Here is a 27,806-nt window from a genome sequence, read left to right on the forward strand (position 1 = left end):
GGGTGAAAACCTTTTCCTCCGAAAGCAAACAATGCTTCTGGAACATAGTGCTGGATACTGTTCATGAATAGTGACTTGTCTTCGTCTTTATACGGCTTCTTTTGTCCAGAATTGTTCATCAAACAGTGACTGGTGCTGTAGACTTGGCTATATATATATATATATATATATATATATAAATAGCCAAATTTGAGAGAAAATCTAATTAGATTTTAAATTGGAATTAAATGTGCAATGTGTCTCATCTAATCTAAGCTTTTAAATTTTTGTGCTAAGTAAGTTAATTTAGTGTAAAAATTAGAATTTAATTTTGCGCCACATGTCCCATTTAATCTAAATTTTTTTAATTTTTATGCCAAGTGAATTAATTCAGTGTGTAGAAAACGATGAGTCTAATATAAATAAACCTAGGTAATGTATGTATGTATGTATGTATGTATGTATGTACAAAGCTTAGAGAAAATTTGATTAGAATCAAAATTAGATTTCGCATTTGTTAGCTTTTCATACAAATTAAATTGTTTAGATTTTTGCTGTTATATATTTATTTATTTATTTTTGCTGAACTAATTAGTATTTTTTTTTTATATTGTTTCTATTTAAATATTTTGTATGTGAAGATCTTGAACATAACAAACTGTAACTGAGCTAAACGATTTCATGCATCTATTCTCATTCAATTCAGGAGATATTATTGAACCAATTTATTCTTTAATTTTGTGTTATATTTAGTATAATTTCACAGACATTGATATTGAATTGATATTGTATTTGTAGTGTCTAATAATGATTTTTAAAATTATAAACATAAAAGTAATGTAATAAGAAACTTAGTGTTATCAATATCATATAGAACGCAAGGAAAAATCATTTTAGTACCTCCAAATTTCCTAGTCGAACTAATGTCCTACGTATTTAATAACCTAAACTAACATCAACATAGCACCACTACAATTCATCATTCCTATGCGTAAGTACGAGTTACATACTAGTAACCAATAACTCTAAAACAACAACAATTTTGACAAAATATTTCACAATTGTTGAGGTAAAAAATTGTTAACTATAGCTAATAAATTGATATCAATGGTAGTCCTATAGTTCGATAAGTATCAATAAAAATTTGTTAAAAAATGTTTTGAAAATTACTCATCTATCTATATGGTTTTTTTTTTTTCCCTGAAAACTTTTTAGGGGCGTTTTTCATGCTACCACCAACCATCCAAAATTGGAGTATTTTTTTTTAGCTAAAACGGCTTCCTAAATTGTGCCGGTGGGCTATAATTGAATGGATTGAGATTAGGTGCAATACTTAGGGCATTGCACCTGATGCAATTGTAATCAATGGCTGAGATTGAAAATTAAAAAAACAGTTTTCAATCTCAACCATTAAATAAAATATATTAAAGGAAAGTTAAAATGTAAAAAATGTATAAAAAAAAAATTTAAGAGAAAGTGGGTGAATTGCATCAAGTGCAATACCCTAGGAATAGAGACTAGAGTGTCACCTTAGGAAGAAGTCAATCTCATTCCAAACTTGCTTTGGCTTGCGTGGGATGATTGGGATCTATATTTTATCAAAATTCCTTCAAATGCATAAAAAGAATAATTTTTATCACAATTATCTACATAATAAATGGTAAATTGTGAGTGATAGAGAAAAAATGATTGGTCTATAAGAAAGTGACAGATAATCAATTACAGTTTGCAAAAAAAATAAGAAATTTATATATATATATATATTTTTTTTTTTTCATGCGATTACAGAATTACTAGTCAAATATTCTATACACACCAAACAAAACAACCACAGAAAGAGGCAAATTGGTTCACGACTCAAACGGTGAATCCAAATCCCACCACAAACTTTTCTCAAAAAAGAATCCCACAACAACCAAAATCAGATCCCTCCTACCAAAACGAATACAGCACTAATGAAACTACCTTTGATGCCTTAGCAGAAGTCGAGTAGTCCTATAAAACACAAGTAGATAAGAGTGAGCAAAACATAGCAGTTGGGATTTTTTTTTTTTTTTTTTAATTTATTTTTGACTATGGATTACGAGCAACAAAGAAAGGCTGGCTCTTCTTCTTGTTCGGTTCCTTTGCTTGAATCTTCTTCGAAAGGAACAGCTTCAATAGCTCAAACACTTGGAAATATTATAGTGTCTGTTATTGGTACCGGTGTGTTGGGCCTCCCTTTCGCTTTCAGAATTGCCGGTTGGCTTGCTGGATTGTTTGGCGTTATCATTGTTGGGCTCTGCAGCTACTATTGCATGCTCCTTCTTGTCAGTTCATTCATCTCTCTCTCTCTCTTTGTTTTTGCACCAACTTTTTCTTCCTTTTAATCTTTCTTTCTTTTGCTAGTCATAGATAGATTGAGATTTGGACTACAGGCTCTTGAAATTGACTCACGGATGATTATTCTGTGAAAGACTATGTTTTTACTCCCGAAGTTATTTCTTTAAATGTTTTATCTTTTGTTGTTTGTTGAGCAAAAAGATGTTCATATAAGTTATTTGATTTTCAAAGTTGGAATTGAACGGAGCCGAATTCTCATTGTACATCATTATTAATGTTGATTCTGTCTTTTTTGCTACAAGTTCTTTAATTTATAAGTTGTATGAATCTACAACACTCTTTTAAGTCTTAAAAGCCAGAATCAACAAGTTAGCTGGTGAGTTTAGATCCAACTTTTCACTAAAAACTTATTTGCTTATTTGTTGAAAATTGGTTAAAAGTGCTATGAAAAGCTGCAACTTTTGAAAATTCTTATTCAAATGTTACATTTACTTCAACAGGTTCAATGCAGACGAAAGTTGGCATCAGAAGAAGAATCAATACATCTGAACAGCTATGGCGACCTGGGCTATAAATGTTTGGGAAGGACAGGTCGATATGTAACAGAATTCCTTATTTTGATTGCCCAATGTGGAGGTTCAGTGGCATATCTGGTATTCATTGGACAAAACCTTTCATCAATATTCAAAGGCTATGGCCTCAACTTGGCGTCTTACATATTTTTGTTAGTGCCAATTGAAATTGGCTTGTCATGGATAGGCAGTCTATCAGCTCTATCACCTTTCAGCATCTTTGCCGATATTTGTAATTTGTTAGCTATGGCAATTGTGGTGAAGCAGGATATACAAAAAGTGGTAGGAGGTGAATTTGCATTTAGAGATAGGACGGCGATCACATCCAACATAGGAGGATTGCCATTTGCAGGAGGGATGGCAGTGTTCTGCTTTGAGGGGTTTGGGATGACATTGGCATTGGAAGCCTCTATGAAAGACAAATCCAGTTTCCCAAAGTTGCTAGCTACGGCTTTCACAGGGATTACCCTTTTGTATGCTTCCTTTGGATTCTTTGGTTACATGGCTTACGGTGATCAAACAAAAGACATCATAACTCTTAATCTCCCCCATAATTGGACATCTATAGCAGTTCAGGTAATGTGTTACCACCTTGTATATTGTGTATATGAGTCCTCATTCTACATGCTTTTTATTTTTTCTTGGCATATATTCTATATCTTTGGCATACGCTTGCTATGTATGGTGCCCTGCCCTTTGCTGTTTCAGGGTTTCTTGTAGAATTAAGAATTGTGAGGTGATGATTCCCAAACCCCCAATTCTTTCAGCTATGCACTCCATGCTTTGAGTTTAAGCAGAATGCTTACGTCACAGTATGGAATGAATAAGTGAAAGATGGTGTGAACATAGGACTAACTTAGAAGAGTAAGATCCAACTTCATTCACCTACTACTGTAATGACTAAATATATGAATGCAATGACTAGATGTTTATCTTTTGTCTAATGATGTCTTGTCATTTGCATACAATTTATATGCATTCAAGTTGTCTTATAAAAATTTATTGGACACGTGCACATGCTTGGCTAAGTAACGACACTTTTTTAATTTTATAAATAATGCACTTAACTCTGCAATCTATATCAATTAATAATAAAAAATGTGCCTACCCATGTGCCAATAAAAAAAAATGTGTCTACCCATGTACTCATTAGTCATTATACTGTGTTTTATCGAACTAAAGAACTTTTTAAAGTATTGCTAAAAGGATCTCCTAGTATCATTTTTCCATACAATATTAATAGTTTGGTAAAGTTTAAACTATCACTTCAGATATGTTTTCCTCTCTGAAATTAAATTTGAGTAATCAACTTCTTATTATCACTCAAAATTTCAAATGACTATCATTTTAGCAGCAAATTACTGGACAACTATGCCACCAAAACAACCCCCAAAAAAAAAAGAAAAAAATTTCTTCAGTTTCTCCTTTTTGTGCAGGTGTTTTTTTCTTAATTTAATGGCTATTGGAGTGTTAGGGGGTATTCAGAATTTTTAGCAACATTAGGTGATTGATTGCTCAGTTAAAGGTGGATATTTGCAATTTAATTTATTACCTTCATCCATATATATATATATATATATATATATATATATATATATATATATATATATATATATATATATATCTAGAGAGAGAGAGATAGAGAGATGGGCTCAAATTACACTTGGTGTAACTCTTTAGAGTTACATCTTTTTTAAACCATTGAATTTAAGTAGATTAAACAGTAAAAAAAAGATCATCATTAATGCCAATATTTTAATTGATTTCATTTATTATCCCTTATTTAATACATTCCATACTTGTTTTTAATCCCAAAAAAGACTATACACTCTCTCTCTCTCTCTCTCTCTCTCTCTCTCTCTCTCTCTCTCTCTCTCTCTCTCTTTGCCGTGTTGTTGAATAACACATTCCATACAACATAAGTGTTGTATTCTATTTCAACGTCTCTGGTCTGTTGTGTGCTTCTTCTTTTTTTTCTTTATATATATATATATGAACGTCACTGAGTCTATATCTACAACTATATGAACGTCTAGGAGTTGATTAATCGTTAAAAAAAAGGACTAAAAAATTGTAATTTAGTCAAATTCCATCAAGGTTTAAATATAGATGCAATGAATAAAATATCAATGATAGAGAATGATAAAAGCAAAGTCTAATATAATTTATAAAAAAAAAAAAAAGATTTCTTATTAGTGATTCATGTGAGAAAAAAAAGTAAATAGGATGAACGTTGTCCCTCTCAATGATTATAGTAATAGAATAGTAATCAAGTTGTTTTTAGCTTGCAAGTTGTTAAAAATGGCAATGTGCCCTTTAATCAAGCAAAATAAATAAATAAGGAGAGAGAGAAAATACTAGTATTAATTATGAATGAGATGGAAAGTAATAACATTTAATGATATTTTTTTAGCTGTTAGATCACTTACAAATCTATGGTGTAAAAAAGGTATAATTTTACAAGAGTTATACCAGGTGTAACTGGTGCACTTTTTACTAGGAATTAAGGTTTGGTTTGCTGGGTTATAATTTATTGATCTAGTGAATTTTGTATTATGGACTTGTCAAGGATTCAAGTTCATTTAATCTTAATGAGCTTGTCATATGTGACCGTTGGTGCAACATGTTCCTTTGTCTCATTTATCACTGTAGCTTTTAAGATAACTGGTGTTTTGTAGCTTAAATAATTTTATTGATCTAGTGAATTTGTACTATAAACTTGTCCAGGATTCAAGTTCATTTAATCTTAATGAGCTTGTCATATGTGACTGTTGATGCAACATGTTCCTGTGTCTTATATATATTCACCAGTGTAGTTTTTAAGATAACTTTGTTTTGTAGCTGAAATGATTTTATGATGTCTACTAACAGGTTGGCCTGTGCTTGGGAATAATCTTCACATTCCCAATCATGGTACATCCAATTAACGAGATTGTGGAAAGGAATTTAGGGAAGGGAAAATGGTTTCAGAAGCTCCACCATAACAGTGAGTATTCAACAACAAGAATGGGAAAGTATGCAATGTATATGACTCGTGCAATTTTGGTGGTGGTTTTGGCAGTCTTGGCCTCGTACGTACCAGGGTTTGGTGTATTTGTGTCGCTTGTGGGGAGTACTGTTTGTGCACTGATATCGTTTGTTTTGCCGGCCTCATTTCACCTAGTATTATTTGGTTCTTCTCTAAATTTCTGGCAAAGAGCCTTGGATATTTGCATATTATCATGTGGATTGCTTTTTGCTGCTTATGGTACTTATAACGCTGTAGTTGGAGTTTGAAGGGTATTTGGACCCTATTTTATAATGGATTGCAGCCCTGATTTTTTTTTTTTTTTTTTTTTTGATGGAAACAAAATGGGTAGAGGGAGGACGACCTGAGTTGGATAACCAGAGATCTTCATGAAATAGATATTAGGATAACCAAGAGAATCTATCTCCAAATTAGTTCTTTTTTCTGGGTTTGAAATGGCAATGTGTACAATTGTAATTTCCTTCTTAGTGGCTATCAGCCTTTCGTAACCAAATTGGGCTTTGGAAGCAAACCCAATTAGATGCACCATTTGGTGAGGAACGTATTTGGGAAAAGGCAGAAATAAGAAGAAAAGATTTCCACGTCCACAGTTTTGTTATTTTGTACACGCATTGATGTGTTACAAAATCCCTACGGCCCTACGCATGTAATTTTATATTGATGAATATAGCTGTTGGCTGTTGCTAGCAGTTGCCTTTCTTGAATGTTTGATTGAGATGGTCATAGGGAATAAAAATGGTACTTCTGTTTGTTGAAATGTAATAAAAACTTTTTTGTTCCACTGTAGAGACACCTAATTTCATACCTAATTTTACGACTTGTTGACTTGTGTGACTATGAATAATTGACGTTTTTTGCCAACTAATTATATGGATTATGGACAATCCTCGAGGGGGACTTAGTGGGTCCTCGGCTTTCTAAATCCAACTTACCATGGTGAATTAAAAACATCCCAACTCATCCTAACCTATCACAAGTATCCAACCCAACTCACATGGGTAAGTTGGATCCATAGATTGGAATTAAAAAAAAAGAAAAAAAAAGAATAACAACAGTATTACAATTATTTGTTGCCTTGCCATCTAAAAATTCTAAATTGTAGCACCACCAAATTCAAATTATCATATCAATAAAATATCCAACCAAATGACATTTAATTAGTATGAAATCAAATAGTTCTATCCCATCTCAGTCAAGAAAAAAAAAATTGAACTAGTTCAATAATTAACAGGATATACCAAATAACTACTCCCAGCTCCGTTGAGAAATAAAATAAACATAAACTAATATTTCCATCTTATTAAATTAGGGAGAGGGGCAAAGAGTAACTAACAAAAACATATGATATATATTTAAAATATATATTAAACATAGGTGGATTAGGTTGGACTGAGTTATGCGGATTTATAAATCAACTAATCTGAACCCAACCCAACCTATAGCCAAATAATGGCAATTTGACCCAACTCATTAGATTGGGTCGATTTTGACGAATTGACTGATTGGTTGTACACCTCTAAGAGGGAGTTTGGATAACGTTGGGAGTCTGTGTTTGTGCGTTTTACTGAAAAAATGTGGGTCTCACAACACTATTCACAGACCCACAAAAGTCATTCAAACACAAATTTCAATATAAATTTAGGTCTCACAGCATTATTCACACATTTAAAAATTATTTTGCTATAGTATTTTCAGTTTTCAACAAATAAGCAGTATCCAAACACACCTTAAGTGGGGTAATAATTCAATCTAGGAGTATGGTAACACTTTCTACCCACTATAATCTACAAATTATGAACCTATCATTTTTCATCGATCACAAACAATTACATGAATTAATAAATTATAGAATTAGATATGCGATCAAAGTGCTGAAACAATTCAAAGACTTTTGGAGGAGATCAGTCCCAACGAGCAGAAACTTTGCGTCAAAGTGACTGCTTCATTTTATAGGCAGTTAGGCACACCTATAACGTCAACTCAAACAAGGCTAACCGGCCTAACCCCAATCTCTAATTGTCTTCATATGCGAGTTGGGCTGATTGGCCTTTACACCTTATCATCATGTAGTTTTAGTATATTTTTTGCTAAATGTCAAGTAATGATGATTAAGGTTTAAGGACTTGGGACCACTAAACATCAGATTATACAAGAAGCCATGTATCAAAATCAATCTAAACAAAGCAATTTGTTATGGATTATAGGTTGGGTCTATAATTGAAATCATTTTTTTACTTACTATTAACAATTTGCTATGAAGTTTCTCTGCAAAACAATAATACCAGTATTATAAATTCACATACTTTACCATAATTGTTTTACATGACAGATTGTAATTAGCTGTTTATCACTATCACATAGATCTATCATCTTTTCGTTATTACTCACAATTTACCACGTAGGACAATTGTGAGTGTATGATATATAGAAAGTATTGTAAAGGTAGCTTTATTCTCTAATCATCCAATAATCTAAGATATCCAGATGGAGCATTGAGATTGGGCTTTCAAAATCTCTCTGGACCCTGAGGTCTTCCTAATACTTTCCCGCCTGAAAAGCACCTTAAATGATTGCCTTAATTGATGTTGACGCATCTTTTGTAGTTGAGAGACAAAAATGGATGCTCGAAGGGTAATGCTTCCCCCACTCAGCCAGGCATGAACGTCCACTCTGCTTTGGCTTAGATTATAAAGTGCAATAGAGCCAAGTGAAAGTGAAAGGAAAAGGGAGACATCGATTCTTATTCTCCTTTCACATAATAATTAAGCAAAAAAAGAAAAAAAGAAAAAAGATGAATGAAGATCCAAAAAAAGTTCCTTTTGTGTGGATTTATGGCCACAAATTGTGTTACATATAGAATCTGTAATAAAGATATGTCTCTGAAAACAAGAGTATCATGTTGTGGAGAAAGTACCATCTATGGAGAAAGCATCTCTTGCCTATAACATAATTCTCAAGTGCTTGCTGGTATAGACCCACCAAAATGTGAGATATCAAAAGATTGGTAATATCTCATTTCAAAAGTATCAGCAGATTGGCATGTATCATGAGTATAATCAAAATGGGGAATAAAACTAGGATATTTTCAAGCATGGAATTCTGATTCTTTACACGCTTAGGTTGTAAACAGTGATCTGTGACATTTAAAGACATATATAGTTATTTTTCAAACCAATCCAATTGTACATAGTAGGGCTGTCCACGGGTCGGTCCGGGTCGGGTTTGTGCCCAACCCGGAACCGACCCGCCGGAATCGGGTGGAGAAAAAACGCACCCGTCGCCGACCCGCCGGAGTAATCGGGTTGGGCGGTTCAGGTCATCAACGGGTGGCGGGCGGGTCGGTCGGAATCATAGATCTGAGAAGACGACGAGTAATCGGTGAAAAAACACACAGTCCGGCGAAGAAACCCAGATTCCGGCGAAATTTTCCAGATACCGGCGATATTTGTCTTAGATCCGGTGAGATTTCGCAAGATCCGGCGAAAATCTCACCGGATTTGATGAGATTTCGCCAAATCCAGTCAAAATCTCACCAGATCTAAGGAAATATATCGCCGGAATCTGGGTTTTTCGCCGGAATCTGGAAAAAATTCGCCGGATTCTGGAAAAAACTTGCCGGATTCTGGAAATTTCGCCGTGATCTGGAAATCTCTCGGTCGGGTCGGTTAAAATCGGTTTCTCAGCCTCAAAACCGCCAACCGACCCGCCGTTTTCGGGTTAAGGAAGCTGAGACCCGCCGCCGACCCGTCACCGACGTCGGGTCGGCCGGTTGTCGGTCCGGATCGGACGGTTTTTGCGGGTGGGTCGGGTCCCGGTTTTGCTTGGACACCCCTAGTACATAGACATATTATATCCACTCCATCCATTCTTTAACAACAAATCTATCAACCTTTTCAAATTACATCCACATCATCAATTTTAAGCCATATAATATCAACCCAAATTTATTTATACTTTTTTAAGAATAAAGACGACAAAAATGTTGGGTTATAAATTGTCCCTCGTTAATTAAATCAATTACCCAAGTTGATGAATTATTCAAATTTTATGCAAACATATAAAGGCACCAACAAATCACAAATCTAATTTAGAGTGCAATAGAAATTAAATTTGACACGGCAATTTGTTGACTAATGGGGAAAACTTTTACATGCAAAAATCTCACTAGGTGAATTTTAAGTCACCACTCTCAAGAATCCACTAATCAATAACAAACGGTTACGAGTATAAGAAATCTTACTACTACCCTTCCTATCCCAAACTGACAACCTATAGTTGAATCTTTACACTAATGTCCAATTAGACTTGATCGTGTAGAGACTTCTTCAATGCATAAATCTTCAATCTGTGACCTAATTCCCAACAACTTGAAGTTTGTTGTTGGATGCAAAGTTCTTTACTACACACTTGTAGACTTGAAGACAACTTGGTTACAAAATCCTAAGGTGCTTAAGTACGCAGCATCTTCACAAAAAGTATGTAGATTTTCTGTATATGTCTCTGTATATGATAAGGACTGTAAAATAAAGTTTTTATACCATCTAGTAGGTTAGAAAATGAAACCCTAGAAAAGCCTTGTCATCATGGACCAAAAATTAGATCTGAGATTTCAGAATCTGTAAATCTCAATAGATCGAGAGGTATCGAGAGGTGTAGAGATTCATTAATTCTCGATAAATTGAAGGCATTGACCTAGGTGTCAAGATCCCAGTTTTTCAGCTTTTCACCACTTGTTTCTTTGTGTAGCCTTCATGTCTTCTATACTACTACTTGTTATACTTCTTCAAAGTACTTCATGATACTCTTGAATCCACTTAGATCTACCCAAATACAAGTAAAGTGTATTTTGTCATAGAATATGCAAATTACATTACATAAAAATATGACCCTAATAAAAAAGAAAAAAAAAGGATTCACCAATAAAATATCCAATTTAAACAATGTAATTAACAACATAAGACGGTAAGAGATGAGCATTGCAATCTTTTTTGGGTGGTGGCAATTAATAATAGGGTTTTTGGTGGATTTTATTTTTTAAGTGTTATTACCTAGGTTAAGGAATAGTTATTAACACACCTCTTGGCAAGAAATATTTGCTCCCCATTTAAAAAAATAGTTATTACTAAGGAATAGCTATATACCGTAATAAAAATACAACGAAACACCCTATGAGCACTCCAAACCATCAAGTGGCCCTTGGATACCATTAAGTGCTCGCCATGTGATTGACTTAGCTTGGGTGTTGCATGGTGTGGCTCCATCCTCGAAATGGAATTGGAAATATATCACTGACCTTCGTTAGGCCAGAGAATGGGAATCACCACTTGGTTTAAGTCTATAATTCACTTAGGACCCTTATACAAGGTTTAACAAACCATACTGATTTAAGGTATGAGCTTGGAAAGATATTAGGCATCCAAGCTTGTTTGACTAAATGGATCAACCTACAACTAGGGTTCATATATACTTCATAGCCCATTTTTAAATAAAGAAAATATTAAGGTGGACCCCTATCCTAAAAAGAAAAGCTCCTTTACTTTGCGAAAATTCAAAGTAAAAGAGATATCAACAAAAACACATTCCAATATATTAATAAAAAATTAACATTAACAAAAACAAAGACAAATATGGTTTATTTTTTCCTATGGTTTATTCGTAACCAAACATTTGAAATTAAGAGGAAAAAAACGCTAAACATATAAAACATCAAACAACTGGCGGATAAAACTGTATAAACAAAAAGAAAATTCAAAATGCACAAAACATAATCCATAAATCAAACCCACCAATAAATAATGCAACAAAAAAATTAATGAACAAAGAGCATGTACCTTTTGGATTGGACTTGAACCCCACCCTTATCCTTTACACCCCATAAGAATTTATACTTAGAGTAACCATTGCATTATGGGAAGCGGTGGTTATAGTGTTGGATTATTAATAATGCAAAAGCCTTGTGATGCCACTAAGTAATTTTTCTAGTTTTTTTTTTTAATATTGGTTTGATTAGCCATCTCTCCTTTTGGAATTTTTTTTTTAACTCTCCGGTCGGCCATTGTGAAAGGAACATTTTTAGTATTTTTTTCTGTAATTCTTAGTTATTATGCATTTAATGTTAATTACCGAATGGTATTATTGAAGGAAATTAATGCTAATGTATTACTATAATGCCACCAATTTTCCTTTAATTTATATCATGAAAGCTGAAAAGTTTCCTTCCTGTTTCAATAACCTTCCATATGTATCATAAAAACTCCATTAAATATGCTAACTGTTAAGGTTATTGTATATTTTTATTTTGTTTTTTTAGAATCTGCTAATGTTATATCAAATGCGAAGGTTATTACTCCCTCAAAAAAAAAATGCGAAGGTTATTATTATTTTAATTATTTTTAATATTAAAAAACCTGGGATGATCACCATTTTTCCCAGGAAAGAAGGAAAAAAAAATTTGTAATCCTCTCTCCAGAGGGAAGCCATGCGGTGCAGAAGCTCAAAATTAAAAGTTAGGAGATTTCATATGCTATAAAATTTTTGTATCATATTAGTATTTAGTAATGCATTTATTTCTTTATGTTTTAATTTTTTTACCCATGTCATTGCCATATGTATTGACAAATGTCAAATGTGTTAAATTATGAGCAAATTGCTATTTGCCATGCAGTACTATTTGTTATTATCATTCTAAATAGATAGAATATTGCGGCACCTATCATAGTTATGTATATCCATCAGTTGGTAATTATCGGGTAGGCTATTGTAAAGAATTTTAGTTTTTTTTGTAATTCTTAGTTATTATGCATTTAATGTTAACTATTGAGTGGTTTTATTGTAGGAAATTAATGCTAATGTATTACTATAATGCCACCAATTTTCCTTTAATTTATATGTTGAAAGCTGAAAAGTTTCCTCCCCATTTCAATGACCTTCCATATATATCATAAAAGCTCCATTAATTATGCTAACCGCTAAGGTCATTATTTATTTTTATTTTGTTTTTTTTAGAATCTATTAATGTTATTATCAAATGCAAAGGTTATTATTATTTTAATTATTTTTTTATATTAAAAAGACATAGGATCACCATTTTTCCCAAGAAAGAAAAAAATAAAATAAAAAAACATTGTAATCCTCTTTCAATAGGGAAAGCCATGTGGTGCAAAAGCTCAAAATTTAAAAGTTAGGGAATATCATATGCCATTAAACTTTGTGTGGGGGCCCGAGGACCGAGGATGGAGTTTATAAGCCAGAGTATGTGGAGGCTCGAAGACCGAGGATGAAGCTCAAGAGTCACAATACAAGGCGACAAGGTCAGGGTCATTGGTCCAAAGAGGAGGGCTGCTCAGGGAGATGTAGGAGTGAGTCCAAAGGCACTCTAAGGCCTACCAAGAGGGAACCAAGGGCCAAGAGGTGAAGTTCCTGGTTTCGGGTAGTTTGTGGCCTCCGCATTTAATGTCCTGCATTTGGTCTCCTGGCCGCATTGAATGGTGGACAATAGCTTTATCAACTGCATTAATTAGGAAGTGACCTGAATAGTGCAGGTCACAGCTAAGCAAGTTCTTTCTACCACTTTCCTCAAACTGTAGGAAGGGACAAGTCTCAAGGGAGGAGGCTGGTTAGGTGAGAAATGGATGGTTGAGATGCAAGGAAGGGAGGAGTATATATAGGAGGAAGAGAGATTGCAAAATGGACCCAAGAAAAATATCAAAAAGATAGAGTGAAACGAGAAGAGCATTAGGAGAAAAAGGGTAGAGTGAAAAATATCAAAAAGCTATTGTTGTAATAGCTTTAGCCTCCTCGAGAAAGCTTGTAAGGGGAAATTGGTTTACTTAATATACATATTCTGCCTTTTTCTTTCCAATCCGACCCTCAGATTGGGCTATCTCTTTGTTGTGTAGTTCCTTCTCTACAAATAATTTGTTTTGGGCCATAGATGACTTGATTCAATCACTGTTCGAAGTGGGCCGTGGGCTTTTAGATTTTCTTGCCCTTACACTTTGTATCATATATATATATATATATATATATATATATATATATATATATATATATATATATATATATATATATATATATATATTGTAAAGCAACTTTGTATCATATTAGTAATGCATTAATGCTCCCAAATAATAATATAAATCAATGAATTTATTTCTCTATGTTTTAATTTCTTTAGCCATGTATTGCCATATATACTGACCAATGTCAAATGTGTTAAGTTATGCACAAATTGCTATTTGCCATGTGACACTATTTGTCCTTCTCACTCTCAATAGATAGAATATTGCGCCATTTGTCATAGTTGTATGCATCCACCAGTTTTTAAATCTAACTTTTATAATATACTAGAAAATATCTCGCGCAATACATGGACTACTTGACAATTTCATTTGAAATCATTTATATATATATATATATATATATATATTAAGACCTACATATAATACTTATATTGTTGTATAATATTTATGTTTGCCCACAATATTAATACTTTGAAACTTGTATATCACTGATTAAATGATTTTGGAATCTTTAAATAAGAATTTAAAGCATAAAAATACTTATATATCTTAAAATTACATAAATTTAAGGAATCTCGCAAACACTTCCTTAACCACTCTATTCTCACAACCAAATATGGAAACCTAAATCGCAAACACCCAATTCATTATCTCAATGAAATTAATGAAATCATTTTATAAGAATTAACATAAAGAAAACGTGATGAGACAAAAAGAAATTGTTTAAAAACACATCCAATTATCTTTAAGGGTATGTTTGGTAACTGCTTTTTCCTCTATCTTTTGTTTTCAAAAACAATTTTCTATTTTTGAGACTAAAATACTTATTTGGCAACCCAAAATGGATAGAAAACAAAAATTGTTCTCAAAACTCAATTTGTGAAGAAAACTGAAAACATGCAAAAAGCTATTTTCAATTTATAGTTTTCAAAAGTCTGTTGTAGGAATAAAAGGCCCAAAAATGCATATTGGGCCATGGGCTATGTCTGAAGGTATTCATTGGTCCGAGGACAAATAAACAGTAATGAAAATGTTAGACCTAGAGGTCCGCGAGCAAGTTGCAACTGAGGAAGCTAAGGGAGGTAGGTTGAGGAGGGGTGTCTCCTCGGCAAAGCGAAGCAAATGTCAGATGGTATGTCCTATTATCTACAATGACATTCCAGGAGATTCTATTGATGAAAATATGCTTCATAGGAGCACAGAGCAAAGAAACAGTTATGAAATATCTAAGAGAAAGTTGCAACCACCGCATTGAATGCTTTGTATCCAACTTTCTGGCCGCGTTAATGAGGAAGTGATATCTAAACAGTGATTTCAGCCTTACAGCTGCTCCCAAAAACTTTAGGAAATGGCTGACGGGACAAGAATCAAGACCAGCTAATAAGTCTACACGTGGATGGCGGAGATGGAGGATGAGATATAGTATAAAATAGAAAGATGTCCCTAAGAGAAATGAGGGGAGAGATTTTTGTAATGAGACTAGAGAGAAATATTTATAAGAACGGATTCTCCCGTATTGAGCTGAGGATGATTTTCTTTAGATTTAATCAGTTTATCTTCACTTTCTTGTCATCTGGATCCATTTTACTTATTGTCTAACTCATTAAAGCCCAGTTTTCCAACCCACTCTCTACAAATTCATTGTATTGGACACTTTGGGCCGAAGTTCATCCATCCTTTGGGCTTGGGAACCAAATTGCGTCCTTACATCTATGAAAACACATATTTGATTTAATGAATCTATCTCATTTAATGAGTTAGTATTAGAGTTCAAATCCTAGTAACAATATATTTTAGTATATTCTATTTTTTTCTTCATAAAACTATTATGTTTTTTTTTAATTTCAACTAACCAAACATGTTTTTGAGTTCAAAAATACAAGAAAATTGTATTTTCTTTATATTCACAAAAACAAGTTTATGAAAATAGAAAATAAAAACTGTTACCAAACATAACCTAATTGTCTTTAGTTGGGCTTCCATATCCTTGAAGAAAAAAAGAGGAAATTACTTTGAAATCATCATTGATTTTTATTTTTATTTTTATCACTATGACTCATATCACACAAAATAGCAGTAAACAAATTATGAGTTATTACATAATTTTTTTAAAAATAACTAACTTCATAAATAATCAATTAGAATGTTTCTTTTTCTTTTTCGTTAGTTCTAAAATAAAATACATTTATAAATTTTCCAAACCAAAACCTCAAACACCCAAAGACTCAAAACAAATCACAACCTTCACAAAATCCATAGCGTCTGACTTTAACATCAAAACCGTAAACCACTATCACTGAATAAAAACGCAAGCCTTCTTCCTTAGTCATAGCCTACTTATACAGATTGATCATATGATACTGCAATGTTGAAGTTATGTAGGTGTTGTTAAAAGGTTGAAGGCAAATGACATCGTTTTTTTTTTTTTCTTTTTTTGTATTTGAGATGGGATGACATGAAAGACTGTGGACACATATATAAATGAGTAGAAGTTAAAAACGTGAATGGAAATGCAAAGAATTTTTTGTGTGTGAGAAAGAGGAAAAGTTTTAAAAAATTGAATCAAATGAAACAAATAGTAGTGTTAAAACATTGAATAAAAATGTAACAAAAAGTAGTCTTGAAACATTGAACCAAAAGAAATAATGAGTCTCTATTTTTTAATTTGTTTTTAATTCTGATGTGACTTAAGAGTATTTCTATTCTCTTCATAGAATGCATCACATGGTAGAACCTCATACTCTTCTGTATGAAATCTTTGCTTATATATATATATATATATATATATATATATATATATATATATATAGATAGATAGATAGATAAACTAATTGATTGATTAATGAATAGTAAGTTGCTCGTGCAACATAAATAATGTTGTAACATTTTATGTAAGATGGTTTTGGATAATGTTGTATCAAAACTTTGTTAGTACTGAGTTCATCATAAGAAGCAACAATTATAAATTGTACATATCCATTATAATGATTTAGTTCAAGTAATGAGAAAAAAAAAAAAACAATTTTGGAGGAATATTGTAAAATAAAATTTGATATAGAATGTGTCTTTCTATTTCTCCTTAATTCTAAAACAAAATGCACATCTTAAACATCCACGATTAATCACATCCTTTACAAAACCCACAAGTTTACAATAGCCGGCCTTAACATCAAAATTGTAATTGCCGCTGTCACTCAATATAAAATGCAAGCACCCTTCCTTGGTTGTAGTCAACTCATATATCCTAGAATTAGATGGAACAACAATGTTGGATATGGTAGTTGTTGAAAAATTGAAGGTAAATGACATTGTTTTTGGTTTGTGTGTACTTGACATAGGATGACATGAATGGCTATAGATAGGTATATATAAAGGAGTAGAAGTGCAAGAGGTGAAAATAGTGAATTGAAATACAAAGAGTTCTAGTGTGTATGTGTGAGGGAGGAAAAGTCTTGAAATATTGAACCAAAGGAAACAAAGAATATTTATTTTTTATTTAGAAAAATCTTGAAACATTGAACAAAATGAAACATATAGTCAATATTTAATTTTTTTCCTTATCTCTGATGTGGCATTTGAGAATATTTCAATTCTCTTTATATAGAATGCACCACTTGGCAGAACCTTATACCTGCCCACATGAGGTTTTTGCTTTTACACACACACACACACACACACCAGTGCTTCTGTTAGAATGAGCAAGAAAGAAAGAAATAAAATAAAGAAACAAACAATTAATTGAAATATGGTTCGCCAAGGATCTTGTAGCTGAATTAGAACTTTCACATGCACAACGGCCTAAGGGTTTAGGGGGGAAAGAGCTCGAGCTACGGAAGTTGCAGCATATTGTAATTATTTAAAAAAAAAATGAAATATGAATTATACATAGATCATATGTGAGTTTGAATGTAGCAAGACAAGTGATAATTTAGAGAAACCATGAAAGTGCTAAGCAATTGTGGTAGTTGCTAGGGTTTTGAGGTGGGAAGAAAGGAGTCCTAACTCCCAAAGTGACTCTCTCTCTCTCTCTCTCTCTCTCTCTCTCTCTCTCTCCTAAAGTAATTTTCTCTAATAAACCCTAATACTAACGTGAGTCTCTCTAATATTTTAGTCTAATTGAAGAAATAAAAAAATTATAATGAGGTATAAATTTGTGAGGTTTGCAAAGCTAACATGTCAAATTTTAAAAAGTTAACAAAAAGTCAAAAATTTTGGTTTTATATTATATATAAATTATAGCTAGATAAACGTAGAAGCAAAAAGAAGACGACCAAACTGGTGGTCTTACGAATGGAATCGGTTAATTATTGGACCATACCTACCAAGTCCAACCATTTAATAATTAGTGTTTATTTATGTGTTTTGTTTTGTTTTGTTTTTTTTTATTGAAGCACAATTTGAAGTTTAGTAAGAAACATTCAAGAATGATAATAAAACTTTCTTTAATTTTATGATTGATGCCGGCCCCAATCACGCTTGGTGTTCACTTTAAGCAACCCTAGGTTCTGACACCTATTTTCGTATATTTTTTGTCCTGCATCCATCCAAATAATGATACGTCTAATGTGTAGCTGCACTGGACCTATCTAAATAATGACATGTGTCTAATAGTGATGTATCATTTGAATGAGTACTGTGGAACTAGTTACTCACCAAATCCAAGTCCTTAGAGCATCCACATTCATTTATCCCAATTCTATCCTATTTTACCATCTAAAAAGTTACTTTATCAATTATACAATACAATTTTACAATACTTCCACATCAAAACTTCTATTTTCCTATTCTACTCATTAAAATAATATTTCTGCATAATAAAATAATATATTTCACAACATTATTTATTCTCTCTCTTTCTTTCTTTCTGCTCAAGATCCACCATCACCTCCACCGCCGCACCACACACACCTGCCCCCTCCACCAGCAGCAACCCATCAGCAACCCATAATCTACCGTCAACACCAAAAATAAATAAATAAATAAATAAACCCAAACTATCAAACCCTCTCCAATCATCAACACCACAAAAAAAAAAAAAACAGCAACCCATAATCTACCATCAACACCCAAAAAAAAAAAATACCCAGACCATCAAACCCTCTCCGATCATCAACACCACCAAAAAAAAAAAAAAAAACACACACACACACACAGAGCAACCCACAATCTGCCATCAATCACTAACCAAACAATCTGCCATCAACCCACAATCTGCCATCAATCACTAATCAACCCACCGCCACCCACCAACCCAAAACCCATTCCATCGCTAACCAAACCCAGCCCAGCCCACCGAGATGCCGATCCAAACCCAGCCCGCCACGATCTCCAACATTTTGTTGACCCACGCGGAGACGCCGATCCAAACCCAGCCCACGCGGAGATGCCGATCCAAACCCAGCCCACGCGGAGATGCCGAGATGCCGATCCAAACCCACGCGGAGACGCCGATCCACGAGAGAGATGTGAGAAAAGGAGTGAGGAGGGAGGAGCTGTTGTGAGAGAGATAGGAGCTGTTGTGAGAGAGAGAGGAATTGAGAGTCAGAATGAGAGAGAGAGAGATGAGAGACCGTGGAGAGAATGAGAGAGAGAGAGAGATGAGATAAAACTTTTAAGGATAAAATATTAATATTTTTTTTTCCCATTGAGCTACAGTGCGGTTCTACATTTAGAACCGCACTGTAGCTCAATTGTATATTTTTTTACAATCCTGACGTTTTACAACATTCAATGGAGGGAGCATTTGGGCCTAAAAGGGTTTTTCATGCTTAAATTTGGAATATAGCATTTTTGATGCTGATGCTCTAAACAAATTCTGTTTTTGTATTTGTACGACAATTGATAATATTTTATTACTTAGCCCCTACCTCCCTACATCTTTTCATGCCGCTAGAGACTAGAAAGTGACATAGAAACATTCAACAAAAAATTTTCCCTCCTTCCAAGTAGATTTTTTATTAATATTTTTGTAGTGCCGTGCACATAGATGGATGAAGTACTTTCAAACAGTGTGCCTTTGTTTGGATAAAAATAAAAATTATTTTACTATGTAGTTTATTTTTACAACTATTCATAGATTTTATTACACACTTTTGATATTATTGATGAATTTCACCGTATTATTTCAATTAATTTTTATTTTTATTTATAGTATTTTCAATAATAAATTTTTAATTTTAACAAAATAAACTATATCTCAACCTATCCTATATATCACTGTAGGAAGGTGCGTTGTCGGTGGCTCATCAAATATTTTTATGGCAATATAGCGAGCTCAGAATGGGGGAGCTTTGTCTTTAGACGGGTTTTCCAAACCGATCTCACATAAAATTAAAAAAAGTCGATGTGGGACTTAGCCAAAGCTCTCACTTTAAAAAAGAGTTTCATCATATCAAGTCATTTTCGCATGATTTCCCCAATCGAACAAACGCGACAAAAGCAAGCATGCTTCATAACGCATCCAATTGTACACATCTATCAAATAAAAAACACTCACCAAATCACCACCAAAAAAATCAAGATAAAAAAAAAAAAAAAAATCATAAAAACCCCACCACCTTAATAAACCAATCATCAAACCCGACACATGAATCGAATTGGTTTCACTTTCAGCCTTTCGAACCATTATTCATGTCACAACCTTACCTCACATCACATCCAATCAGAAAAAAATAAAAAATTAGAGCTCAAAAAAAAAAAAAAAAAGAAGAAGAAGGAGAAAAGGAAAATGAATGCCATTGATAAAACTTCCTAAATAAACTGATAACGCCAAACCCCTAAAACTCACTTCCTCTTAGTTCTTATTGTTGTGTCTGAGTCTGAGTCTGAGTCTGACACACTTTGTTGTTTCTCGTCTAACAAAAATGGTAGAGACTGTCTGGAAAGGGACATCAAAGCCTTCGGCCTTATGTACCTTCCTGCTACTCATTCTTCTCTGCATTTTTGGTTTCTATAGTTTACACTACCCGCACTCTACAGAAATAAATCCGAATGCCCCAAATGCCCTCCGCTTCCGCCAGATATTCCTCTCCTCTGCCACCAACTACACCATAGCTGCCTACCTCCGCGCCCTCACGCTGCACCCTCACCTCGCCGGAACCGCGCCCTCTTTAGCCACCGTGAACTACGTCGTTTCCCACTTCAAAAACCTCAGCCTCCAAACCCACACCGCTCAGTACAAAACCCTACTCTCCTATCCTACGCACTCCTCTCTCTCCGCGCATTTTACCAACGGGACAGTCCACGACCTGTCGTTGTCGGAGCCCTCGAAGAACGACAACGGTGACGACGCTGCTGTAGTACGACCTTATCACGCGTACTCGCCGTCGGGTACGGCGTTCGCTAAAGCGGTGTTCGTGAATTACGGGAGGGACGTGGACTTTGAGGCGATCAAGGAGTTGAATGTGAGTGTCAAAGGGTGCGTAGTGATTGCGAGAAGAGGAGATTTGCCTAGAGGGATTGTGGTTCAGAAGGCGGAGGAGAATGGAGCTGTGGCGGTGCTGATGTACACTGAGGGCGAAGAGGTCAAAGGGTTCGAGAGAGGGACTGTGATGAGTGGCGTGGGGGACCCACTTAGTCCTGGCTGGGCTGCAGTCGATGATGCCGAGACTTTGGAGTTGGAAGACACTCAAGTCTTGAAAAGATTTCCCAACATTCCATCCATGCCCTTGTCGGTTCGGGCAGCTCAGATCATTTTGGACTCACTCGGTGGCGCTCCGCCGCCGGAAATATGGCGGGTTCACCTCCGGGCTGTCGGGCCGGGCCCGACTATCTTGAACTTCACTTACCAGGTTGGTGATGTCTGATGTGTTTCTTTCTTTTTCTTTTTTTGGTAGTGGATGGTTTTATCATTCCCCACTCGTTGGAGGGACTTAGACTTTTTTTGTTTGACTTTATATTTAAAGTCAAATGTTGTTAGAAAAAAAAAAAAAAAAAAAAAGGAAAAATGATGAGTTTTGTGGTGGGATGGAACAGTGTTTTGACTTTGATGCTATGTTTTCTGTTATTGTTTGTTCTGTTTGTTAGACTGGTAGTTGAGTAAAGTTTCGTCAAACTTTGGATGTGGGCAATTGTCTTGCTTTGGTTAATTTGATTGTGGATTGGTAGTTTGGCAGTGGATAGTAAAATTTTGTACTATATTTGGGAAAGTTGGCCTTTTTGGAGTTCTTCATTTATTGAGCCAACATTTTATTCAAATATGGATGGTGGGTGGTTCAGTATTTGTTCAGTTTTTGGAAATTTTGGAAGCCTTGTGCTCTGGCTCATGATTGCTAGTTTTTGGAAAAGTTTGGACTCACCCGCAAAATAAATTGTCATACATGAATTTAAATTGAGTTTCTTGGACTTTACTTTGGGGAGGTAACTTCAGGACAATACAAAGGAAATAGTTCAAGTTGTATGGAGGTAGGTAGGTTTATCTTGGCCTGGTGCGTGCATGGATATTGGCTGCATGCTTTTTGTGTGCAGTCTCATAATGGGATTTGGGGGATTGACTTCTTTGCACTTGTGTTCTTCAATTGAAAGCTGAACATCTTCACATGTCAGATTATTGCTAAAGGGTTGAGACCACTGACATAATGTGCTTATGAATCTTTTTTTTTTTCCTCACATTTTTTAGGGGGAGAAAAAGGTAGCGACTATTCATAATGTTTTTGCTGTCATAAGGGGTTCGGAAGAGCCTGATCGCTATGTGCTGCTTGGAAATCATAGAGATGCATGGACTTATGGTGCTGTTGACCCCAACAGTGGAACTGCAGCGCTGCTTGACATTGCTCGTAGATATGCTCTTATGATGCGCTTGGGGTGGCAGCCTCGAAGGACAATAATTCTCTGCAGTTGGGATGCAGAAGAGTTTGGGATGGTGGGTACTGTTTAATTTTCTCTTGGACTATGTTCATGTATAAGACTTCTAAATTTAGTATGTATTGGTTTGTCCTTTCAGATAGGATCAACTGAATGGGTTGAACAGAACCTTGTGAATCTGGGCTCCAAAGCAGTAGCCTACCTTAATGTAGATTGTGCGGTTCAAGGTCCGGGTTTCTTTGTTGGTGCTACGCCTCAGTTGGACAGTCTACTTCTTGAGGTCACAAAGAAGGTAAAGTGTTTAATAAATAAACAATAACCCATGATCATCTTGTTAGAATTATGATTAAATAATTAAATTCACAATTTCCTAATAACTTAAGTATTTGGGACAATCAGTAATTTAACACATCTCATTGGATACGACTTGGTCTTTACTCTGTATTTGAGAAAAATGACTCAACTAATATTCAAGCTGATTTCAGGTAAAGGATCCTGATTCAGAGGGTTCAACAGTCTATGAGAAGTGGGCTGCCACAAATGCAGGCACGAATGTAAGTTTACCTATTTTTTTAGCTTTCCCATGTTTCATTTGGAATGTGTCTAGGATCCAAAGTGGCAATGCTGTTACCCTTTTATTATGATTGCATCATTTTCATACTTGTGCCAATAAAAGATAACACATAGGAAATGAAAACACTTACATGGCTTAAATTGTTCTCATCCTTGCCGTCTCTATAGTGTAAATAAGATTTTCTTCAACTGGTTTATTTTGGTGTATTTTCTAGGATGCACATTGCTGCAGAACTGATTCATTTCGGTGGACTTTCAAAGATATGATGTAGCTATAGAAACAACTGACTCATGCGTGATGCTGCTCATGATTTTTTAGCTGTTCCAGGCTTCCAGCTTGGGTTTGGCCTTATTAGATTTCTAAATGAGATTAAATGGAGCTTGGTAAAGTACCCAGCTCTGGTGGTTCTCAATTTTATTGTCAGATTATTTCTCCTACAAATTAGACAACTTGAGTTGGTTTGACTGAGGTTAATCTGAGATTCCCCAGACGTGTAGATGGCCACCAATATTAAATCTTAGGCATATATGAAGAATCAGCTAGGGTAATCTACTTTTTCATGGTCATGTGCTTGGACTAAATGATTATTAGACAGTTCTACTAGGCCTTGTTTAGGCAAATTTTGAAATATTTGTTTGAGTGAGTTTAATGAAAAAGCTTGAAAATGTTCTAGAAGTTCAAAATCATAACCAGATGGTATTTTAATATTTTATGCATTTATAACCTTAAATGCAAGCCCTCCCCCCCCCCCCCCCCTTCTTTTTGGTCCTATTATATGCTTGCTACCAACTTATGTTGCTGTAGTATTTCTGAAAGGGAAAAGTGGCCAAGGCACTGTGATTGGCTTCTTGAAAGTAGTTTCTTGTTTGGGATGCAAAAGAATTGAAATTAAATTGCTTTTCTTGGTTGGTGCTTTCATTTTTAATGTTGCAAGACTTATGCTAGTTTTTTAACCGCAATTGTCTTGGCTGGCTGTAGATCCAAAGACTTAGTGGAGTGGATTCTGATTTTGCTCCATTTGTGCAACATGCAGGGGTTCCTTCTATTGATATATACTATGGAAGAGGTAAATCTCTCATACGTGTACATAACAAGTTTTATGTGAAGAAATTGAAAGTTTTGCAAATAATGCATATCACATCTAGTTGTAGGGGCAGGCAGGTACACTCTTGTGTATGTCTGTGCAACACTATGAGTTCCATATTTCTTTTCCTTTTCCTCTTTGACACTTACACTATTTTTAGGAGTTTTTAAAAAGAATGAATGTCTTAGAGTTTATGAAATGTCAAATCAGATTCTTGCTCCTATATATACTGAAGCCATTACAGAGGTTGTATCTGTGTTCTCTGTGGGAATCAGAATTGCATTGATCAACTTCTGTAGGCTGTTTAAACAATAACATTACTATCTGGAGAAAATGAATTTTATTATTTCTTGAAATTGCTTATCCCTAATGAGTTATAACGTTAACATACTTGCTGTAATAATCTGAACCTCAGTTAAATATAATATTAGCAAATTGAATTTTGATGCTAAACAGTTTGGTGAAGTAATGAATCTTCATTCCTATTCAGATTTTCCTGTCTATCACACTGCTTTTGACTCATATGAGTGGATGACAAATAATGGAGATCCGTTGTTTCATCGGCATGTGGCTGGTTAGCTCTCTTTTTAATTAGCACTTGTCCATAAATGGATTGGCACTTCAGTTTGTCTTAACTAATATTAAGCCTCTTCAAGATGATGCCATTTCTGTTTTGTGTTGTTTCAGTTGCAGGAATTTGGGGTCTTCTAGCCCTTCACCTGGCTGATGATTCCATTCTACCATTTAATTACCTATCTTATGCTGAACAATTGCAGGTACTCATCTAATCTTATTTTGGTCATTTTAGGAATTCTTCTCTGCTTGTGTATCTCTAGTGTGTGTGGTTTGGGAAATATTGATTAATTAATGGACAAAGTTTAACTACAAAATTAGTTGTAGCCTTGGGCTACAAACTTATTTAATATCTTTTTATTGGAGATTAATTTTGACAAATCCACCATTGGATTACATATTCTTCTTATATCCTTCATACTTGCAAAATTTTAAGAAAATTAAAGATCAATAGCTGTGTCATCAATAAATTTTTTAAACTGCAAGTTTTTGTAATTTAAAATTATGCACAAAATATAAGCTTATCGATTAATCTTTGTCCTTAATTAATCTTGTAGTTGGAATTACTTGTGAAAAAAGAAAAAGAAAAAAAAAAGAAACATGTTTTGTTTAGGATTAAGGCTATCTTGTGTTGTGTTGTGTTGAGAAATTGCCATTTGGTCAAGGTGGCTGCAATCTAGCTTCTACCCGGTTGATGTGACCATGTGATGTTAATTTAATCTTTTCCATGACCTGCTTCGAGGTTAATAATTCAATTCTTGGCGTCAAATTTCCCAGACAGTTCCCTTCTATACGCATGGAAGCAATGGGAAAAGAGTTTGTACGTATGGACAACCAAACGAATATTATATGGTTGAACAAGAGCAGTCATAAGTTTTTTTCTATGTTAAAAAATCCCAATGAACTTTGAGGAAGATGCTTATCAGACATTGATGTTGCATCAACATTACTAACAAAGCCTTTGTTTAAAAAAAATAAAAAATCATTGTTAATGATTAAAATTATTCGAACCTTCAAATATAGCAATGTGTTGTTATTTTTGTAGATACTACATATTGAAATTTTATTTTTCCCCCTATGGCCAGAGGTATAAACGTATCTTGAGCAACTTGTTGGATGAGAATGTATCCCTGCATCCCACCTATAAAAAAAAAAAGAATGTATCCCTGCATCCTCTAACAACGTCAATTCAAGAACTTGTCTCTGCAGCTAAAGAAGCTGAGGATGAAGCCAAGGTAATTTCAATACACTATTTTTGGCTTGCATGTATTAGCGACGATAAATAAATCCCCTACGTAAATCTCCTTTCTTTATCTTTTGAATTTTTATTCCTTTTTAATTTTGGTATTTTTAATTAACCATGGGGCATTTCTTGTTCTGAAGAGCAGATACTGAGACAGCAAGAAACTACAGGTGATTCTGTAGTGTTGAAAAAGCGAGCACTGAATGATCGGCTGATGCTTGCTGAAAGAGGGTTTTTGGATGTGGATGGGCTTCAAGGAAGGCAGTGGTTTAAGCATCTCGTAAGTTCTTTCCTTTGATTCATTGAAAATTTTGAGTGATAACTGTGTAAATCAGAAAAAAGTTAGGTTCTGTTTCAAAATAAGTGTGAAGAAAATTTCCAATTATACTTTTATTTTGAATTTAGGAGACTTATCATTCTTCTTTTCTTAAAAACTTGTTATGGAGAAGAGCAGGCTAAGCACCAATATGCCACTTCTGTTCTGACCCATAAAAATGACCTTTTTTGAGATTTTTGCAAAGCAGATGGTCCTTCATGGCAGGAAAAATGAGGAAGGAAAAAGACCATTATATAATGCTTATAAAATCAGATTAAGCAATTTACTGATTATCCATCTCTTTCCCTGATTCTTTCTCACTTTTGAGATTCCTAAAGAAGGGTTCATAATTTGTACCTTTTACCAACTTGAATCCATATTTTGCAGTTACTACTGTCTAAAATAGACTAATAAGTTATATTTGAAAATTAATTTTGACATATACCGAATTTGTTTTATGTGTTGTATTGTGGGAAGCAATTATACCAAAATGTGATGAAGACATAATGAGTACATGTATGTACACATTGAATATGGAGCTCCTGGCCCTTTTAAATGATGCCTATCTATTAAGAAAACAATCAATAGGTCTACCCTTAGTAAGATTCCTGTATTGAAGAACTAAATATTTCCCATACAACTCATTCTGATTTTGTTTTTTGGGGTAGATTTATGGGCCTCCGGGTGACCATGAAAGCAAGTTGGATTTCTTCCCTGGGGTAGCAGATGCTATTTCCCAATCTACAAGAATGAGTCAAAAAGAAAGCCAAGCGGCAATTCAGCATGAGATCTGGAGGGTTTCCAGAGCAATTCAAAGAGCTGCCAGAGCTCTTGAAGGGGAACTTACCTGAACTAGTTGCAGGAAAGCTCACAAAAACTCATAAACATGGAGAGAGTGACTGCGATATCTGCTAACTTGTATATATGAGTAGTAATCTCTCCTTTCCTGTTTCTATACATCTGGTTTTTGTTTGTTGTAATTAAATTCTGTGAAATGGACAGTTCGTTTTATGCCTCTTGTAAATATGGTTTGCAGAGAGTAAAGCCTAGCACAAATCTAGTTTATGTTTTCTTTTTCTTTTTCTTTTGGGTTCACTAGGGAACCATCTGAATAATGCAGGCACAGGCTGGGAGGAAAAAGAAAAAGAATAGTGTGTATACAATCAATGACTTAAAAAGTGAGCTAAGTGGACTTAAAATGTTACTCTTTGCGCATAGCCCTCAGCCTCGATATAACTATATAAGCAATGGCCTTGGATGAGTTGGGCCAGCCAGAGTTGTTTCTTATGAAC

General features: G+C 34.4%; 2 protein-coding genes across 3 annotated transcripts; both read left to right on the forward strand.

The window, feature by feature from the left end:
- The first annotated feature begins 1,793 nt into the window (after positions 1-1,793).
- LOC142610952 (amino acid transporter ANT1) lies at positions 1,794-6,198 on the forward strand. The gene is made up of 3 exons (XM_075782940.1): positions 1,794-2,288; positions 2,802-3,449; positions 5,745-6,198. Exons 1-3 carry the CDS (start codon positions 2,055-2,057, stop codon positions 6,147-6,149), a joined length of 1,287 nt encoding a protein of 428 aa, XP_075639055.1. The 5' UTR covers positions 1,794-2,054; the 3' UTR covers positions 6,150-6,198.
- A 14,373-nt stretch (positions 6,199-20,571) lies between these two features.
- Positions 20,572-27,538, forward strand: LOC142609664 (putative glutamate carboxypeptidase AMP1). 2 transcript variants are annotated; one of them, XM_075781319.1, is made up of 10 exons: positions 20,572-21,712; positions 22,540-22,782; positions 22,864-23,016; positions 23,210-23,278; positions 24,277-24,364; positions 24,873-24,956; positions 25,070-25,158; positions 26,041-26,190; positions 26,344-26,478; positions 27,183-27,538. In XM_075781319.1, the coding sequence occupies exons 1-10, from the start codon at positions 20,786-20,788 to the stop codon at positions 27,363-27,365; spliced, it is 2,121 nt and encodes a 706-aa protein (XP_075637434.1). In that variant the 5' UTR covers positions 20,572-20,785; the 3' UTR covers positions 27,366-27,538. The 2 variants fall into 2 exon arrangements, with proteins under 2 accessions (XP_075637434.1, XP_075637435.1); XM_075781320.1 differs by lacking the exon at positions 27,183-27,538 and having other exon boundaries at positions 20,644-21,712; positions 26,339-26,447.
- The last annotated feature ends 268 nt before the right edge of the window (positions 27,539-27,806 follow it).

Source organism: Castanea sativa, chromosome 9 (genome assembly GCF_040712315.1).
Source record: "Castanea sativa cultivar Marrone di Chiusa Pesio chromosome 9, ASM4071231v1".
Classification (NCBI taxonomy): Eukaryota; Viridiplantae; Streptophyta; class Magnoliopsida; order Fagales; family Fagaceae; genus Castanea; species Castanea sativa.

Excerpts from the sequence above, each read along its gene's own strand:
- LOC142610952 (XM_075782940.1), top strand. The coding sequence starts at position 2,055 with ATGGATTACGAGCAACAAAGAAAGGCTGGCTCTTCTTCTTGTTCGGTT. Across the intron at positions 2,289-2,801 it reads ACTATTGCATGCTCCTTCTT|GTTCAATGCAGACGAAAGTT; the intron begins GTCAGTTCATTC and ends TTACTTCAACAG. Across the intron at positions 3,450-5,744 it reads GGACATCTATAGCAGTTCAG|GTTGGCCTGTGCTTGGGAAT; the intron begins GTAATGTGTTAC and ends GTCTACTAACAG.
- LOC142609664 (XM_075781319.1), top strand. The coding sequence starts at position 20,786 with ATGGTAGAGACTGTCTGGAAAGGGACATCAAAGCCTTCGGCCTTATGT. Across the intron at positions 24,957-25,069 it reads GTTTCATCGGCATGTGGCTG|TTGCAGGAATTTGGGGTCTT; the intron begins GTTAGCTCTCTT and ends GTGTTGTTTCAG. Across the intron at positions 26,479-27,182 it reads GGCAGTGGTTTAAGCATCTC|ATTTATGGGCCTCCGGGTGA; the intron begins GTAAGTTCTTTC and ends TTTTTGGGGTAG.